At 43.3% G+C, this 17,602-nt stretch overlaps 2 protein-coding genes and 1 pseudogene across 8 annotated transcripts in view; 2 read left to right on the forward strand and 1 right to left on the reverse strand.

The window, feature by feature from the left end:
* LOC116084127 overlaps nucleotides 1–8,659 on the forward strand; it is an 11,015-nt gene extending 2,356 nt beyond the window's left edge. Inside the window, exon 2 of one of the 2 annotated variants that reach the window (XM_031360972.1) lies at nucleotides 8,313–8,659. The gene's annotated coding sequence lies outside the window, so the exon portion shown is untranslated. The remainder of the gene's footprint in view (nucleotides 1–8,312) is intronic. The other variant, XM_031360973.1, reaches the window with a different exon arrangement.
* On the forward strand, nucleotides 8,464–11,306 carry LOC116084170 (annotated as a pseudogene).
* Nucleotides 11,300–17,602, reverse strand: part of Slc39a14 (solute carrier family 39 member 14) — a 47,012-nt gene continuing 40,709 nt past the window's right edge. For all 6 annotated transcript variants that reach the window (XM_031361424.1, XM_031361426.1, XM_031361425.1 and 3 more), the window contains 3 exons: nucleotides 17,301–17,508; nucleotides 16,204–16,388; nucleotides 11,300–14,588 (listed from right to left, as the gene is read on the reverse strand). In XM_031361424.1, the coding sequence (XP_031217284.1) occupies nucleotides 14,442–14,588; nucleotides 16,204–16,388; nucleotides 17,301–17,508 (540 nt within the window). In that variant the 3' untranslated portion in view covers nucleotides 11,300–14,441. The remainder of the gene's footprint in view (nucleotides 14,589–16,203; nucleotides 16,389–17,300; nucleotides 17,509–17,602) is intronic.

The raw sequence follows: 17,602 nt of genomic DNA on the forward strand, positions 1-17,602 counted from the left end.
AAAAAAAAAAAAAAAAAAAAGCAATCGGGCTGGGCAGTGATGGCACACACCTTTAATCCCAGCACTTGGGAGGCAGAGGCAGGCAGATTTTTAAGTTGGAGGCCAGCCTGGTCTATAGACTGAGTTCCAGGACAAACCTTGTCTCGAAAAAAACAAAAAAACAAAAAGAAGCAAATCAGAGTGTCATACCTCCATTGAACAGACCTGGAAGCAGATGCTAACACTCACAGGATTGCTAAAACCAAAAAGGTTTGGGAAATTCCAAACCAAAAAGAAACAATAGATTATTCAATATTAATTATGGAAAGTTTATCAACTACTTGGATTTTTTTAAAAGATTTATTTATTTGTTTAGTGTATATGAGTACACTGTAGCTGTACAGATGGTTGTGAGCTTTCATGTGGTTATTGGGAATTGAATTTTACTTTAGGACCTCCGCTTGCTCCAGTCAACCTCACTCGCTCCGGTTGGCCCGCTTGCTCAGTCTCTGCTCGCTCTAGCTCAAAGATTTATTTATTATTATAAATAGGTACACTGTAGCTGTGTTTAGACACACCAGAAGAGGGCATCAGACCTCACTATGGGTTGTTGTGAGCTACCATGTGATTGCTGGGATTTGAACTCAGGACCTATGGAAGAGCAGTCAGTGCTCTTACCACTTGAGCCATCTTGTCACCCCCCCCCCTTTTTTTGAGACAGGGTTTCTCTGTGTAGATCTGGCTGTCTTAGAACTCATTCTATAGACCAGGCTGGATTCACAGAAATCCACCTGTCTCTGCCTCCTAAGTGCTGGGATTAAACTTGTGTGCCACTACACTGGATTACCTACTTGGATCTTAAATTAGAAGCACCCTCATGACATAAAAAAAATTTAGCACTCAGGAGGAGGCAGGAGGATCAAAATATTTATTATGTAGTTCTTTCTCCATTAGACTCTAAAGGTGGAGACTATATCCTGTGTCTAGGCTAGTCTTTTTATATAAGTTGCTCATTGTTTGCTGATGCAAGAATAACAAAGTTACCTTCTTTTAAAATAATTTCATATGCTCTTGTACACAGAGTCTGAGTGAAGTATAACTAGACATTTGGAATATTGTCTTAGTTAGGGTTTAGGGTTTCCTTGTTGTAATAAAGCACCATGACCAGAAACAACTTGGGAAGGAAATGGTTTATTTCAGCTTATATGACATGGTCAAAGTCCTTTGTGAAAAGACATGTGTGGTATATGAGTTCAAGGTGGAAGAACTATGCCTCATATCTCATATTCAAGCCATAAGAAAGATCTAGATCTAGATCTAGATAGAGATAGAGATCAGCGTGGTGGTTTGAATGAAAATGGCCCCCATAGGCTCATAGGGAGTGGCACTATTAGGAAGTAAGGCCTTGTTGGAGTAGTGGTGAACTTGTCGGAAGAAGTGTGTCACTGGGGTAGAGTTTGAAGTTTCAAAAGCTCAAGCCAGGCCCAGTGTCTCTCTCTCTCTGTCTGTCTCTCTATTCCTACTGCCTATGGATCCAGATGTAGAACTCTCAGCTACTCCCTAACACCATATTTGCTTGTGTGCTGCCATGTTTCCTGCTATGAAGATAATGGACTAAACCTCTGAAACTGTAAGCCAGCCCCATTTAAAAGCTCTTCTTCATAAGACTTGCCTTGGTCATGGTGTCCACATGGAAACTCTAAGACAATCAGAGAGCATGTCGCACAGGAAGACCAAGTATTGCTTCAAGAAAGCCTCTGTATTCTTTTCTATTGTTTTGGTTTTGGTGCAAAGTTTCAGGAATCCCAGTGTGGCCTCAAACTCACCATGTAGCTGAAGATAACCTTATAATTTTATTTTAAAGATTTATTCCATATTTAGTTAGTTAGTTAGTTGGTTGGTTAGTTGGTTAGTTGGCTTTTTTTTTTTTTTTGAGACAGGGTTTCTCAGGGTAACCAGCCCTGGATGTCCTGGACTCAATTTGTAGACCAGGCTGGCCTCCTGCCTCTGCCTCCTGGGTGCTGGAGCTAAAGATATGTGCCACCATGCCTGGCTCATTGTTATATATTAAAAACTATTTATATGTGCCACTGCCTACAGAGACCAGAGATGTTGGACACTATTGCTGGTGCTGGAGTTATGGGCAGTTAAGAGACACTTGACATGGGTACTAGGAAGTGAACTCAGGTCCTCTGCAAAAGCAATCCCCATTCTTAACCACTAGGCATTTCTCCAGTCCCAAGCCATCTCTTCAGACCCTGGACTTATTTATAAATCTATTTTCTTGAGATTTTTTAATTACATGTATTTATTGCCTATGCACTCATATATTCAAGTTCCACTGCACACATATGGAAGCAGGAGTTGTTTTTAGATTTCCTTAGTGCTGGTCCTGGGAAATGAATGCAGGTCATCAGGCTTGATAGCACATGACTTATCCACTGAGTATCTCAAAGTTCTGACCTTAAATTTCTAATCCTCTTGTCTCTACCTCCTGAGTGCTGGCATACCACCAAGTTTATGAGGCTGAGGGATGGAGTCCAGTTTTGTGCACGTCAATGAAGCACTCCACCAACTGAGCTACTTGCCCAGCCCTCAAGAAAACTTGTGCTTCTGTTTTAAATATCAAGTTATAATTTTAACATGATACAAATTCAACCTTGTTTTAATAAGGGAGGAGGTGATTACATGGAGACCAAGAGAGGGAAAAAAATCTATATAAAATTAAGAAATTATCCTGGAAAACCTCGCCCTAATGAATGTCAGTAGATGCTGACCTCTTCCTTTCATGTGCACATTTATCAGCTCAAAATAAATTTAGGCAGGCAGTGGTGGTGCACACCTTTAGTCTCAGTACTTGGGAGGCCAAGGCAGGTGGCTCTCTATGAATTCTAGGCCAGCCTGGTTTACGTGGAGTGTTCTAGGACTGCCAGGGCTATGCAGAGAAAAGAATCCATCTTGAAAAATAAAAACAAAACAAACAAAATAAACTCAGTCCGGTCAGATGTGGTGATGTACATCAGACTTTCTAGTCTTAGCACAGAGAGACAGCAGTTCTAGGTCATGCTGGCTACTTAGCAAGTCGTTTGGGCCAGGTAAGATCCAGTCTCAGATGGCAAAACAAAACAAGTCATCAAGAGAGCATTTGACTAGTATAACATGGCCCCAAGTTGGATCTTCAGTGCCAGAACGATAGACAGTGGAACTAGGGATGTGGCTTGGGGGTTACCTACCATGCAGAAAATCTTAGATTTACTTCTCACACCCACATACTTTCCTATATAAAACCAACTCAGTGATTTCAGATAAGGACTTTTAAGCACAAAAGTAATTAAAGTAATGAAAGACTACTGTGCTTGACTACTTGAAAAAGATAAACACAATTAAAATGCATAAAAGAAAGTATTTGCATTTCATCTGTCAGTATAAAGAATACCCTGTTCAAAAAAAAAAATCAATCCCTACCAAACAAAAAAACCAAACAACAAAAAGCAAAAACCAGCAGGGCAATACAAGTTGAAAAATAGGCCAAAGGCAAACAGTCATGATAAAAAATATCAGAGTGGTGTATGGCTGTAACCCCAGCACTTGAGGGGTAGAGACAGAAGGACTGCCACAAGTTTGAGGCTTATCTACACAGGAGGTTCTAGGCCAGCCAAAGCTACCCAGTGAAATGAGATCCTATTTCAACAACCACAAAAATCAAATAAAAAAAAAATCAAGGGTTGGGGAGACAGACCAGTGGGTTAGAGAATTTGCTATGCAAGCATATGAGGACCTGAGTTCAAATTCCTAACATAGAAAATCTTGGCATGCTACATAAAACCTCAACACTGAGGGGTAGACACAGGAAAGCCTAGGAACTCACTAGCCTGCCAGCCTAGCCCAAATGGCAGGCAAGCTCTGGTTCAGCGGGAGACAACAGGTCAATATAAGAAGATGCTGAATGTCTTCCTTTGGCACCCACATGTATACATTCCCATGTATACAACACTCACACACACACACAAATACACATAAACACACAAACACACACACACACACACACACACACACACACACACACGCGTGCACGAGCAGCACAGAAACAAGAATAGAAATACATAAGGTGATAAAATTTAAGAATGGGACCAGCCTGCTAGTTCAGGCCTGTAATCCTAGATTCTTGGGAGCCTCAGGCAAGTTAGAAAGTTCAGAGAGCCTAAGGTACAAAGTAAGTTGAAGTATGGCTCAGACGACTTAATGTGATTATGTTTTGAAATTAAAAGTAAAAAGTCGCCCTGGGGAATGTAGCTCGGTGGTAGAGCACTGGTATGCTCCTATAATATAATCTTAGCACCTAAATGGCTGAGACTGGGAGATGAGGGAGGAGTTCAAGGCCAGTGTTAGCTACATAATGTGTTCAAGACCAATATGGGATATATGAGACTCTGTTTCAACACACAAGAAGAGAAAAACAAATGAAGGTGAGAGCTGTATTTCTAGCATGTTGAAAAGAGAAAGAGAAAGACTGCAAGTTCTAGGCTAGCCTGCACTACACAGTGAGATCCTGTCTCAAACAACCAAGATTCACTGAGCTAACCACAACCAGTGTCTCTTTCTTACAACTTTCTGCATGGGACAAAATTGACAAATAACGAAGATTAACATTCAGTTATTTGGGGTGGTGCAGTCTGTAGTCACAGCCCCTAGAAGCCAAGGCAGGAGGGTCAAGAGGTCAAAACAAGAACTGGGTATAGTGGGTATTCATGCATACAACTTTGGAGAAGGAGCTGGGAGGATCAGTTCAAGGTCATCTCCCACTACATATTGAATAGAAGTCCAGCCTGGGCTCTGCTAGATTCTGTCCTAAAAAATAAAATAAAGAAAAGAAGAAACAAAAAGAGAAGAAACAAACAAAAAGGGCTTGAGAGAGGAGAAAGCTGTATTTTGAAACCTTGTTTTATAAAACTAAAAGGGATTCATGTTTCACTGGATTTTTATTAATTACTTTAAATATAGGTTGTCATCCCAGGGCTTGTGAGACTTAGAGGATTTCCCTAAGCACTGCATACATTTTAATTAATGATCTCTAAGAAATAAATGATAGCAAACTCTTCTAATTTAATGAAAGCACAGGGAGTCACTGTTCCTTACTGTATTGTAAAGCTAACCTGCCTTCAGTTTCTACTTATATGAAGCCATGACATCTCAGTTTAGTGCAAGCCAAAGACTGAAGAATGCTTTAGAAACAAGACTAAAACAAGCATTTCTTCCTTTTTAAAAAGAATTATTTATTTATTTTATTTATATGAGTACACGGTAGCTGTCTTCAGACATCTACAGTGCAGAAGAGGGCACCGGATCCCATTACAGATGCTTGAGAGCCACCATATGGTTGCTGGGAATTGAACTTAGGAAACTCTGAAGAGCAGTCAGTGTTCTTAACCACTGAGCCATCTCTCCAGCCCTAAAACAAGCATTGCTAATGATTGATTTTTTTATGTGCATTGGTGTTTTGTCTGCATGTATGTATATATGTATATATGTGTGAGGGTGTCAGAACTCCTGGAAATGGAGTTACAGACAAATGTAAGCTGCGGGGAATTGAACCTGGGTCTTCTGGAAGAGCAGCCAGTGCTGTTAGCCACTGAACCACCTCTCCAGCCCCCTAAACAAGCATTTCTAAAACAGCTACGCAGTTGTTTTGTAGTGCATAGCCTCTGATTTATGTGAAAAGTACCATATACTGTGTGGTATATGCACATGTATGTATGGGCACAGGTGCACATATGCAGGTGTGTGTTCAGAAGCTATAGGGGACATCAGGTGTCATTTCTCTCTCACCCTCAACTTTATTCCTTTACGACAGGGTCTCTGAGACTGGAGCCATGCTGGCAGCCAGCAGCCCCAGCAGTCCTGGGGTTTAAATTCAGGTCCTCATGCCTGCACATGCCCTACTGACCCATTTCCCCTCTAGTCCTCTTCGTTGTTAAGTTTTCTTTAAAAAAGTTCCCAAGAAGCCAAGCAGTGGTGGTGCATGCCTTTAATCCCAGCACTTGGGAGGCAGAGGCAGGCGGATTTCTGAGTTTGAGGCCAGCCTGGTCTACAGAGCCAGTCCCAGGACAGCCAGGGCTACACAGAGAAATCCTGTCTCGAAAACAAACAAACAAACCAAAACCAAAACCAAAACCAAAAAAGCCAGGGTTGTAATGGATCCCGGAACCTCAGCAGTGGGGGTGGGGTAGAGCCCAGCTCCAGGCTTCAGACTCCAGAATGATCCCATCTCAAGAAAAGAAGGTAGATTATGATGTTCTCTTCTGGCCTCTGCACTTGTGTAAGCATTCTTATAAACACACACCATGCATGCACGCACGGGTGCCCCCTCCCTAAAAAAAAAAATCCCAAATAAATAAACCATCATCATTCCTAGGAAAGAAAAATTTAAATTTCAGTCTTTCAAGTTTCATTCATTTTCAAAATAAAGGGCAAGAACCAACGAGAGCAAAGCACAACCAATCCCAGAGCCAACCAGAGCAAAGCAAAACCAACCCCAGAGCATATATTACTTGGCCTTCAATTATAAACTGTCACTTGGGATGTGTGTACAGGACACCATCAGACCACAGCTTAAAAGAGTCTACTTGTGGACCTCCAGTTATAGGGATTAGGAGAGGACAGATATGGCACATTATACATATATATATGCATATGCACCTCCATGAAATACACTACTTTGTACAATGAATAGAGATAATCATCATCATCATCATCATCATCATCATCATCATCATCAGTTGTGGGGCATCTGAAAGAATCTCTTACTTTGGGAAGAAATGACTAAAAATATTTGTTTCATCCTTATTAGCATCTATAATTAAACACAGCCCCCGGCCCCCATCTTGAATTCCTGACCCTCTTGGCTCCACCTCCCTAGTGTTACAATGATGTGTTACCCACCCCAACAGACAAATAGTACAGTTTAAGAGAAAAGCCCCTTATTTACAATTACTTCAGCACAGGATCCATCGGGGTCCTCCATTGAAAGAGGACCTTACGAGTTTGTGAAAATGCAGGTGGACTGGGTGGACTTAATTTATTTGTTCAAAACCCCAGTGTTTAGAGTATCTATGAGTAAACCACAGGCACAGAAGTAAACCCCAGAGCCTCATGGGAGAAGTACTTCTTGGCTTATGATTACCAGGCCAGAGAACTTCTAGTTATTCCTTAATTGACGTTACAACCTGTCCCACTACCTGCTGCCAAGGTCAAAGACTGCTGTTATACCAGAAGAGTCTGTTAGCTCACTTCCTTTCAAATGAATCTTGAGAAAGCAATTGGTGAGAGAAGGCTATGATGCTGACAAGAAAGCAGATGATGTGTGTGCATCTGTGTGTGGGGTCTGACATACTTAGCTGAAGGCTGATAAGGGCCTTGCCTAACTGCTGCTGTCTTTCCAAACACAAACATACATATGTGTGTATATATGCATATATACATACATGTATACACACACACATATATGTATATATACGTATATATTATCCTTGACTTCAGTTTCGGTGGTGGGGTGGGGGGTTAGGGGCTGGAGAGACGGATCAGTGCTTAAGAGGATGTACTGCTCATAGAAAGGACCTGAGCTCAGCTTCCAAAAGCTCACAACTGTCTAGCGCCAGCTCCAGCTCCAGGGGATCTGATGCCCTCTTGTGGCCTCTGAGAGCACCTGCACTCACATGAGCACCCTCCCACACCCCAGACTGTTAACTAAAAATAAAAATCTTCTAAAATTCTTATTTATTTTATGTATATGAGTACACTGTTGCTTTCTTCAGACACACAAGAAGAAGGCATCATATCCCATTACAGATGGTTGTTGAGCCACCAATGTGGTGGCTGGGAATTGAACTCAGAACTACTGGAAGAACTTAACCACTCTTCAGATGCCCTAAACTGCTATTTATTCAGTATAGGGAGCTTTGCATATGCCACAGCACCTTTATGGAAGTCAGAGGACTTGCAGGACTCCCCTTCCACCATGTGGGTGCCAGGGTCATATCAGGTTATCAAGTGTGGAGGCATGGCCTTTACCTTCTGAGCCATCTCACTGGCATACGCACACTAACTCATGCTCGTGAGTGCGTGTGTGTGTGTGTGTGTGTGTGTGTGTGTGTGTGTCACTTTCAATGGGTGTTGCCTGGGTAAAGACTGATATAGGTTTACCTATCAGTCTCCAGGAGTATGTATGTGTATCCCACGCTAGACCATGAAATATACGGTCTTTAAAATAGGCAGGCATTTGTTTTTTTCCAGTGTTATGACCTGTGTCCACATAGAATATCTTTGTGATCTCTTAGAACAGATTTCCCTACAATCAGATCTAAGCATCACTGACTAGAAGAGGAGCAATGAGGGCGGACCCCTAATTACTTCAGAAGACATTTCCAGTTTCAGTGCATTTCACCCCATCCTCCCAAGGGCTTAGCTGGCTAAGAGCATTACCATGGGATGTCTGCGGTGACCGTTTTAATCATCTTAAAGGCCTGTTTACTTCTGTGCCGTGTGGGTCAGACTTTTGTCTCGTTGAAGGAAGTGTTTCTAAACGAACACGGGCCGGATGAGAAGCTGAAAGCAAAGCTATCTTTCGGGAGCATGCTGTCTGTCATAAGGAGAGGTTTGACAGCCCATTAACACACAGGTGTGTCGTCTAAGCCTTCTCATTCATTCTTTCTACAGAGCTGCTGCTGATGTATCAGAAAGCAACTGAAGCCTCCAGCCACAAGTTTAGTGTGAAAATGTCAGTTTACAATGCCAGTTCTGGAAATGAGTTATTGCGAAAGGGAATACCACACCCAGCTGAAGAAAGCAGTGAGCGGGTGGAGAGAAGTGGTAGATGCCAATGCCACGGCCAACATCCTTTTGATAACACCAGCAAACGTGGAGCGAATTGGTGCAAATTAAAAGACCAAAGTGAGGTGTGTCTCAGTGGCTAATAGCACTGGCTGTTCTTTCCAGAAGACCCAGGCTTGGTCCCAGCTCAACTGCTGGTGGCCCATAAACCTCTGCTAGCCAGGTCCCAGGGATCTGATGCTGTCTCTGGCTTTCTCTGGTACTAGGCATGCAAGTAGTACACACCTGTAAATTCTACAAAACAGACACAAACACACACACACACACACACACACACACACACACAGAGAGAGAGAGAGAGAGAGAGACAGAGACAGAGACAGAGAGAAGGAGAGAGAGAGAATTAAAGACCAATCTGATTTGTAGATGCTGTCCCAGAATAGGTAGTTTTGCAGAGCTATTCTAAGCTCAGAAAACTGTTTTGCCTCAGGCTGGGCTTGGATAAGTCCATGATTGTGTCCTAGTAAGACCAGAATAGACCTTAACAAGCTCTGTCTGAAATCTTAGGGTATCAGGATACTATTTCAGAAGGTTCCTCGTTAATGAACAGACTCTGATACTCAGGATACTGCCATAACTCTTGACAATTCACAGTGTGTGTGTTTTTTTAAACTAATTAATTTATTTTTATTTTGGGTACACTGGTGTATTAGTTAGGGTTTCTATTCCTGCACAAACATCATGACCAAGAAGCAAATTGGAAAGGAAAAGGTTTATTCTGCTTACACTTCCACATTGCTGTTCATCACCAAAGAAGTCAGGACTGGAACTCAAGCAGGTCAGGAAGCAGGAGTTGATGCAGAGGCCACAGAGGGATGGATGTTCCTTACTAACTTGCTTCCCCTGGCTTGTTCAGTGTACTTTCTTATATAATCCAGGACTACTAGGCCAGGGATGGCACCATCCACAATGGGCCTTCCTACCCTTGATCACTAATTGAGAAAATGCCTTACAGCTGGATCTCAGGGAGGCATTTCCTCAAGGGAGGCCCCTTTCTCTGTGACAACTCCAGCTTGTGTCAAGTTGACACACAAAACCAGCCAGTACAACTGGTATTTTGCCTATATGTATGTCTGTGTCAGGATGTTAGATCCCCTAGAACTGGAGTTAGAGATAGTTAGGATCTGTCACACGAGTGGTGGGAATTGAACCTGCACCCTCTGAAAGAGCAAGTGCTCTTCACCATTGGACCATCTCTAACCCCCTCACACTGTAAGATTTATTCCTCTGCAAACTGTAAGATGTCTGTGAATCCCCTGTAGGTGTCCCCTCTACTAAGAGCTAAACCAGAGCAATGTACATTTAAGCACCATCTATGACCAACAGAGTAATTATTTAAAAAAAAAAAGCTCCTTATTTTTAAAAAGGGGGCAAGATTGCTCAGTTGTTTGTCACCAAGCCCAATGATCTGAGTTTGATCCCCAGAACCAGCACCTGAAAGTTGTCCCCTGACTGTACACACATCCTGGCATGCACGAACATGCCCAAACACATATACACATACAATAAAAGTAAGAAAATCAAAGCTCTCTTCCTGTAAGCGGCCAGAGGTGACCTGTGAAGATGGTTTACTACTCTCTTGACCTAGAAACCCCCCAAAATCATGCAAATCAAGAGGTTCAAACCTTCGTGTTCACTTTAAGAACACCCAGGAAACTGCCCAGGCCATCAAGGGTATGCATATCGAAAAGCCACCAAGTATCTGAAGGATGTCTCTTTAAAGAAGCAATGTGTGCCATTCCGGCAGTATAATGGTAGAGTCCGCAGGTGTGCCCAGGCCAAACAGTGGGGCAGGACACAGGGATGGTGGCCAAAAAAGAGTGCTGAATTTTTGCTGCTCACGCTTAAAAATGCAGAGAGTGATGCTGAACTTAAGGGTTTAGACGTGGATTCTCTAGTCATTGAACAGATTCTGGTGAACCAGGCATCTAAGATGCGCCGACGAACCTGCAGACCTCATGTCTGGGTTAACATATCCATGAGCTCCCCCTGCTGCATGGAGATGATCCTCACTGAGAAGGGGCAGACTGTTCCAAAGCCAGAAGAGGAGGCTGCACAGAAGAAAAGGATATCCCAGAAGAAACCGAAGAAACCAAAACTCATCACGGGAATAGTCAGCATACAATAAATGCAGATAAAGTAAAAAAGAAAGTAAAAACAACATAGGTGAAGTTCTACACAGAATTCTACAGTCCTTACAGTTCCCAAGGCACCATCTATGGCTAAGCGCTTTGTTCCTGAGCTTAGCCCAAAGTGAGTCATTTTAAAGTTTGTGCATTCTGTGATATAGGTAGTCCCTTCTAAATTCCCATAGCCAAATCCAGGCTAACCCTTTGGAAATCAGCAACACATGAGCGCCACCTTGTGTCTAAGATTCTTCATTAGACGCCAGCTCTTAAGGCCAAAGCAAGACCACAATTAGGACTCTCACCAATTACAGAATATAGCTTTATTTATAGAATCTTACAAATAAAACATTTACAGTTCACATGACATAAATTATTTCATTTTCTAATTCTTCTCATAACACCTGAGTTATTTAAAAAAATACTGTGATGGAACTGTAAAGGGAACTATGAGTAAAATCCTTTCTTTCTGCAGAAAATCATCCAGCTTATCTGCATCTCTTTGGAAGAGCGTTCACTAAAACTGGATCCTAGGTGATCCAGACAGAGACAAGTCTTTTAAAACCCAGGTGAAGGGCACTGGAGAGTGCCCCCCTGCTGACCCTAAATATTGGAGGGCAGGGATGGAGGACTGAAGAGGTCAGAGACGAGGTGTCCCGTGACAGAACCCAAGGCCTTGAAGGGCTCCTCTGTGTGACCAGCACTTTCCTTGCTAGTGTTAACAGGGGACAGAAGCTATGGGCAGTAAAGCCAGGGGAGAAATGTCTGCTAAGCAGCTCGCGGCCCCTTCAACCTCTAATATGTACAGATGCTTAAAACAGCAAGTTCAACATTTAAAAGTCACAAAAAGGTCAATGGCCACATTTCCAACTTGGGACGAATCTGTCGCCAAGAGCAATGGATAATCAGTTGGATGACTGCTCCCACGCCCCACCTGCATCTGACTGATGCTGGCCTTCTGCTCTGAAGAAGCCCCACGAGTTCCTCGAGTTCATGGGAAGAGTGCATGGCAGATACTCTATCTCGTGTGTAAGACTCTTTAAATTCTTTTAAGCAAACTAAGCCACCATCCTGCGCCAGCATAAGGATATTTAAAGATGGACAGGATTTTAGGGGAGATTTTAAAGTTAAAAATATAATACATGAACTAGGTAAAGCAGAACTTTCCAACCTTTCTGGGGGGTGGGGGAAGGCTGTGGTGGTGCTGGGAATGAAATTCAGGGTATCACATACACACTGGACAAAAGCTCTGCCACTGAGCCACACACCCTCAGACCTACAATCTTAAATTCTATGTTTTTATCTTCATTTTGTCCTGCAGACACAGGAGCTCGCTATGTAGCCCAGACTGGCCTGCAATTGACTATGAAGCCCAGGCTGGTATAAAACTTGAGCCTGCTGACTCTGCCTCCTACAGGCCGAGATTACAGGTGCGAGCCACACAGCCTGTTCAGTCTTACATTCTGAGTGTCAATTTCTGCTAGCTCCTGAAGCACTTGTGGGAGAAATAAAACAGAAAAGATGAGACTCGTCTCCAAACACTAATGACAACTATGACGATAACATAAAACCGTAGCTTCTAACATTGAAGGAACTGGTTCTTTGGTAAAACTGGACCCTAAGCCTACCAGGACCTGGTCTTGACATTCAATCTAGTACCGTGATTGCTGAAGTTTCCTCTTGCTTCTACCTCTTCTCAAAGGCAAGAGGCAAGAGTGGGGAGAGAAATGCAGCAAATCTCTATGTCTCCCCAGCTGTGTTATCAGGATTCCTGGTTTCAAGCATGTTTCCCCAAGAAGAACAAGAATGAACACACACACATGCATGCATGCATATATATATACATATATGTATATATACGAATACATGTGAATGCATATATATATATATATATATATATATATATATATATATATGTGTGCTGCTTTTAATGGACTGTGGTAAGAACAGAAAGACTCAGGTATTGGCAATGATTCAGTACTGTAAGTCATACAAATAACGGCCCCTGGGCTGTGACTGTGGGCACCACTAAGAAAAGCTCCGGGAGAGACTGGCTCCCCAAAGTGGCTAAGGAATCCATGTATCAATATGATAATAATAAGTTAATTCACTTAGTGAACCTGGAGATAGGCTCCCCTGGAAGCCAGAGTTCTGAGGAGGGGGCTGCACGGCGCCTGAGGCTGGCTTTGTGGTGTGAAATGTCAAGCATCTGTTTTGTTTTGTTTTTTTCCTGGACCAAATGAAAGCAATTTACACTCAATCCAATTCAGTATTCAATCTTGTTGTCTGGGGCCAGGGAGGAAGTGGTAGCTAGACAGTGCCCTTTAAAACCTGCTGGCAGCAATGACGTCTGCAGTCCTGACCTCAAGATTTGACCTCAAGGTGCAGAGTCCTGTGGTATTCAACTATTATTTCTACAATTAGCAAGTCCTAAATATGGCCCACAATGATTCCATTCCCGATTACCTTGGTCACAAAAAGGCATAAACAACTGTGTCTCAATTTCATGAGTTGGGTTCTACTGGGCAGAGAGGTCTTGACTCTCTCCAGGGGAGACTAATTTGTGCAATTTCCCTCCTAATGCAAACACCTCTAAATGTGCTCTGACTGTGTTCCTAGTGAGGCATCTACAGAGTTAACTAGAAAAAGGAAGCTAGTAGGAAGGTGTGAGAGAGAATCAGGGCAAAACCAACTGATTTAGCAGACCTGTTGCTACTCAAAGAATGGCCACAGTGGCTCACCTGGCCGATTATGTGATTCCAGATGCTGCAAGCAACCAGTGCACAGCATCCTAATGGAAACCAAGCACCAAGGAGACAGGACATCCATCACTAGTTCTACATCTTCTCACTCAGATGATCCCCTGCCTCTCTGGTTGCCCTACTCATTGGAAAGTAAGCCTTTTCAGAGAATAGTTAACAGACTGAAAAAAACAGGATTCTTGTCTTCTGCCCTCTTCTCTGTAAAAACATGAGAGAACCCATGCCAAGATGGACCGACCTGAAATCCTGGGTACATACATTTAGAATCATGGGCCCCAAAGCTGGAAGCCATGCTCATATTTCTAACCAAACCATGACCACTGGCTTCATTTTTACATTGTAAAAGATTCCACATCTCTCAGTGCTTCTTCCAAGAGAAAGGGAGGTGGGTGACCCGAAGGAAAAGGGAAGTATGTCCTACATGTGGCGTTTCAGTTCCAGAATCATCAGTGGGAAGGGTCAGGAGACAACAGTTCGAGGCACTACCTAGAGATTCCCAGGGCAGCTTCTCCCTAGGACAAAGTATTTGAAATAGCTGACATCTGAAATAGCTGGCGGGCAGTCTGTGTCAGTTTTTAAAGAGCTGCCTCTTCCACGATGCTTCGTGGATGCTGAGTCCTCAGGCCAGGGACCAGATGGGGCCCCAGAACCTGATGTCCAATGCCACTGGCTCCCCACTGGCAGAGTTCTACCCAATCTGAATCTGCCCTGAATACATTGTGAGGACCAGCATAATGGAGAAGCCGGTTAGGAGGCCAAGATTCTGGATGACAAAGGGAACCAAAAAGCTATCCTTCTTCTCATCCTCCTGGCAGACTTCATTCATCTCAGGGAACTGAGAAAGAAGAGAAAAAAACGAGTTACAGATTCTGTTCTCATTGTCCCAATCATGGTGATAGGGACATGGTTTGAACCCTCACCCTCACCCTCAATTTCAGATGTCTGGTTCTCAAGTGGTGGGCCATGGTTTTGGAAGGCTGTTTTGGAAGTTCTGGAGACTTCTCTGGAATTAAGGAGGTCACTGGGGGCATTATCTTTGACCATCCTCTGTAGCTTTCAACAATATGGCTGCCAAAACAAGTCCCAAACAATGCCAACACCAGCTGGTGTGCCAGCATGGGCTGGGTCTAGATGAAAGAGTTATAGACAATTAATGACTACTCAGACTCAGAGAAACCAGTCTTCCCCAGGGATGAGCCCCGATTGGGTATCCAGTACATATGTACAGACAAGCAACACCAAATGGACTTGGCAGTTTGTACATATGTAATATATATGTGTGTATTCTTTATCTCTCAATAATAATTACAGAGAAAGAGCCTATGCATTTGAGAGGGAGCAAGGCAGTGGGGGGACACAGGAGGAGTTGGGGGGAGAGGAGGTAAATGAAATACAACACTCAGATATAAACTTCTTAAAGTTAAAACTTAAAAAGACATCCATAAGGTTACCATTAACTTGTGGTAGACAAGAGTCTAAGTAATGCTTTTTCTTTCTCATTTCCTCTTTTCTTTCTGTCTACATAGTACACCTTTTCCATCAAATTTAAATAAGGACCCTGGACTGAGTATGGTCAATTTTCTATAATGAAATGTTAACAGAGAGACCAAAGTTCTCCCTTTAAAACTCAATGACTTACTGGGTATAGTAGTTTATACCTGTCTGCTCAGCACCTGGCGGGCGAGGGAAGGGCTGCAATGACTTTGAGGCCAGCCTGGGCTACAGAGTGAGATTCTTGTCTCAAACAAATCCAAACAAAAACATTGAAAATGTCAGGTTATGCCGAGCAGTGGTGGTGCACACCTTTAATCCCAGCACTTGGGAGGCAGAGGCAGGCAGATTTCTGGGTTTGAAGCCAGCTTGGTCTACAGAGTGAGAGTTCCAGGACAGCCAGGGCTACACAGAGAAACCCTGTCTCAAAAAAACAAAAAAACAAAACAAAACAAAAAAGTCAGGTTATTATATCATTTTAAATTTTAATTTGATATGTGTATGATGTATGTAGGTGCTTTAACTGCTTGTGTGTCTGTGTACCTCATGGATCCTTGGGCCCTTGTGGAGCAGAAATAGGATCCCCTGGAACTGTAGCTGGGAATCAAACCTGGGTTCTCTTCAAGAGCAGACTAACAGCTGAGCCATCTCTCTAACCCCAAATTGTCACTTCTTAAATCAGTGAATTGGGTAGCATGTGAAAGAGACTCAATAAAGCCAATATTAAAAACAAAATCATGGGCTGGTGAGATGCCTCCATGTAACAGAGCATTAGGTGTCTAGTTCAGTCTCAGGAACCCTTGAGATAAAGAGAACCAACCTCCACAGGTTGTTTCCTATGAGAATGAACACGCATCCATACAAATATCAATGTAAAAAGAATTAAAAAACAAACACCCTAATGTGTGCCCTTTAGCCCCCCTTCTGTCCAAGAGCCAATCACAAACCACAGCACTTACCATATCGGCTAGAGCAATATACAAGAACATTCCTCCAGCCAGAGCAAAAATCCAGTTTGCAGAGAAGTGGCTGCCAGCCAGGATGCCAAAGGCTAGGCCCACATAGCAGCAGCAGGCAGAGAGGAAGTTGAAGAAGAGAGCCTGCTGGATGCTCATGCCAGCATTGAGCAGGATAACGAAGTCTCCTGCAGCAGGGATGAGAACAGGACACGGGATGAGTCAGGACTGCTTCAGCTATGGATGAAGCACGTGTGGGTAAAAATCCCATTTTCAGATGGTATTGGGCTAAAGGCACCTCCATCTTCCAATTCTGGCCATGGCCTCCCAGCACAGGGGCTACAAATAACTCATAGGCTTCTAGAAGTACGTAAGTAACCAGCACCGGCCTCATTGCTCCCCACACAGAGGCTGAAATAATTCACAGGGCTTTAAATGTACATAACATTTAAAGATAAACGGGCATCAGCCTTGTTTCTTTTTTGACTGATGGTGAAATGAAAATAGCTCCCTCTCTCCTGACAGATGGTATGTTCAGGATCAAACTTGAGAGGAGAAGTTAGTGCATAAACCAATAAATGCCAAAGTTAGGAGCCCGTGTTGTCACTGGGTCCTGAGTTGTAGCTTCTTAGGCTCCCTGGATAAAGCTACACACATCCTTTTCTACTTCATTCACATGACACACTTTGACAAGATTTCCAGCTTCTGCAGGATGCAGGATGTAAGAGCGGATCTTTACTGGGTATTCAGAATACTGTGTAGCACCTGGCAAGTCCTTTTCAAACATTTGTTTGCCTATAATCCCCTTGATGACTCTAAACGGCAGGTGCAGTTATTAATCACACAATCAGGTGGGAAAATTAAGCCACCAGACACAAGGCTTTTATCATGGGATAAAAATCTCCCTTAAGAACCTCCATCATTCTAAGCTCTGCTCCATTCAACTGTTGTAATTCCAGAGTTAGACAGAGAGACAGTGTGTTTTAATTCAGTTAGTGCTGTGGTGGAGGAGGGAGGCGCAGCCAGGATGAGACACATGAAGGGTGTCTCAGACAAAAACCGAGACAGCTGGAGCACAGGGACAGGGACTCAGCACTCACCCAGCTCGTGCGGGAATTCCTCACAGAGAATGGCCACTGATGTGCTGATGCCTTGGAAGACAGACACGGTGAAGGAGGCACCAATAGCCAGGCCATCGATGAAATTGTGGAGCCCATCGCTCAGGGTGATCATCCAGGCCAAGGTACCAATATCAGAGTATCGGACCCCTTTGAGCCAGTAGCAAGCACTCTGGGATGCCTGCAGGTCCTATGAGAAAGGACATGCCAGTGGACTTTAGATTACAGAGTGACTTCAGGTAAGCCTGACTCATGGCGGCCATGGCTGCTTAGAGGCTCCCCCG

Source organism: Mastomys coucha, unplaced genomic scaffold (assembly GCF_008632895.1).
Source record: "Mastomys coucha isolate ucsf_1 unplaced genomic scaffold, UCSF_Mcou_1 pScaffold9, whole genome shotgun sequence".
Classification (NCBI taxonomy): Eukaryota; Metazoa; Chordata; class Mammalia; order Rodentia; family Muridae; genus Mastomys; species Mastomys coucha.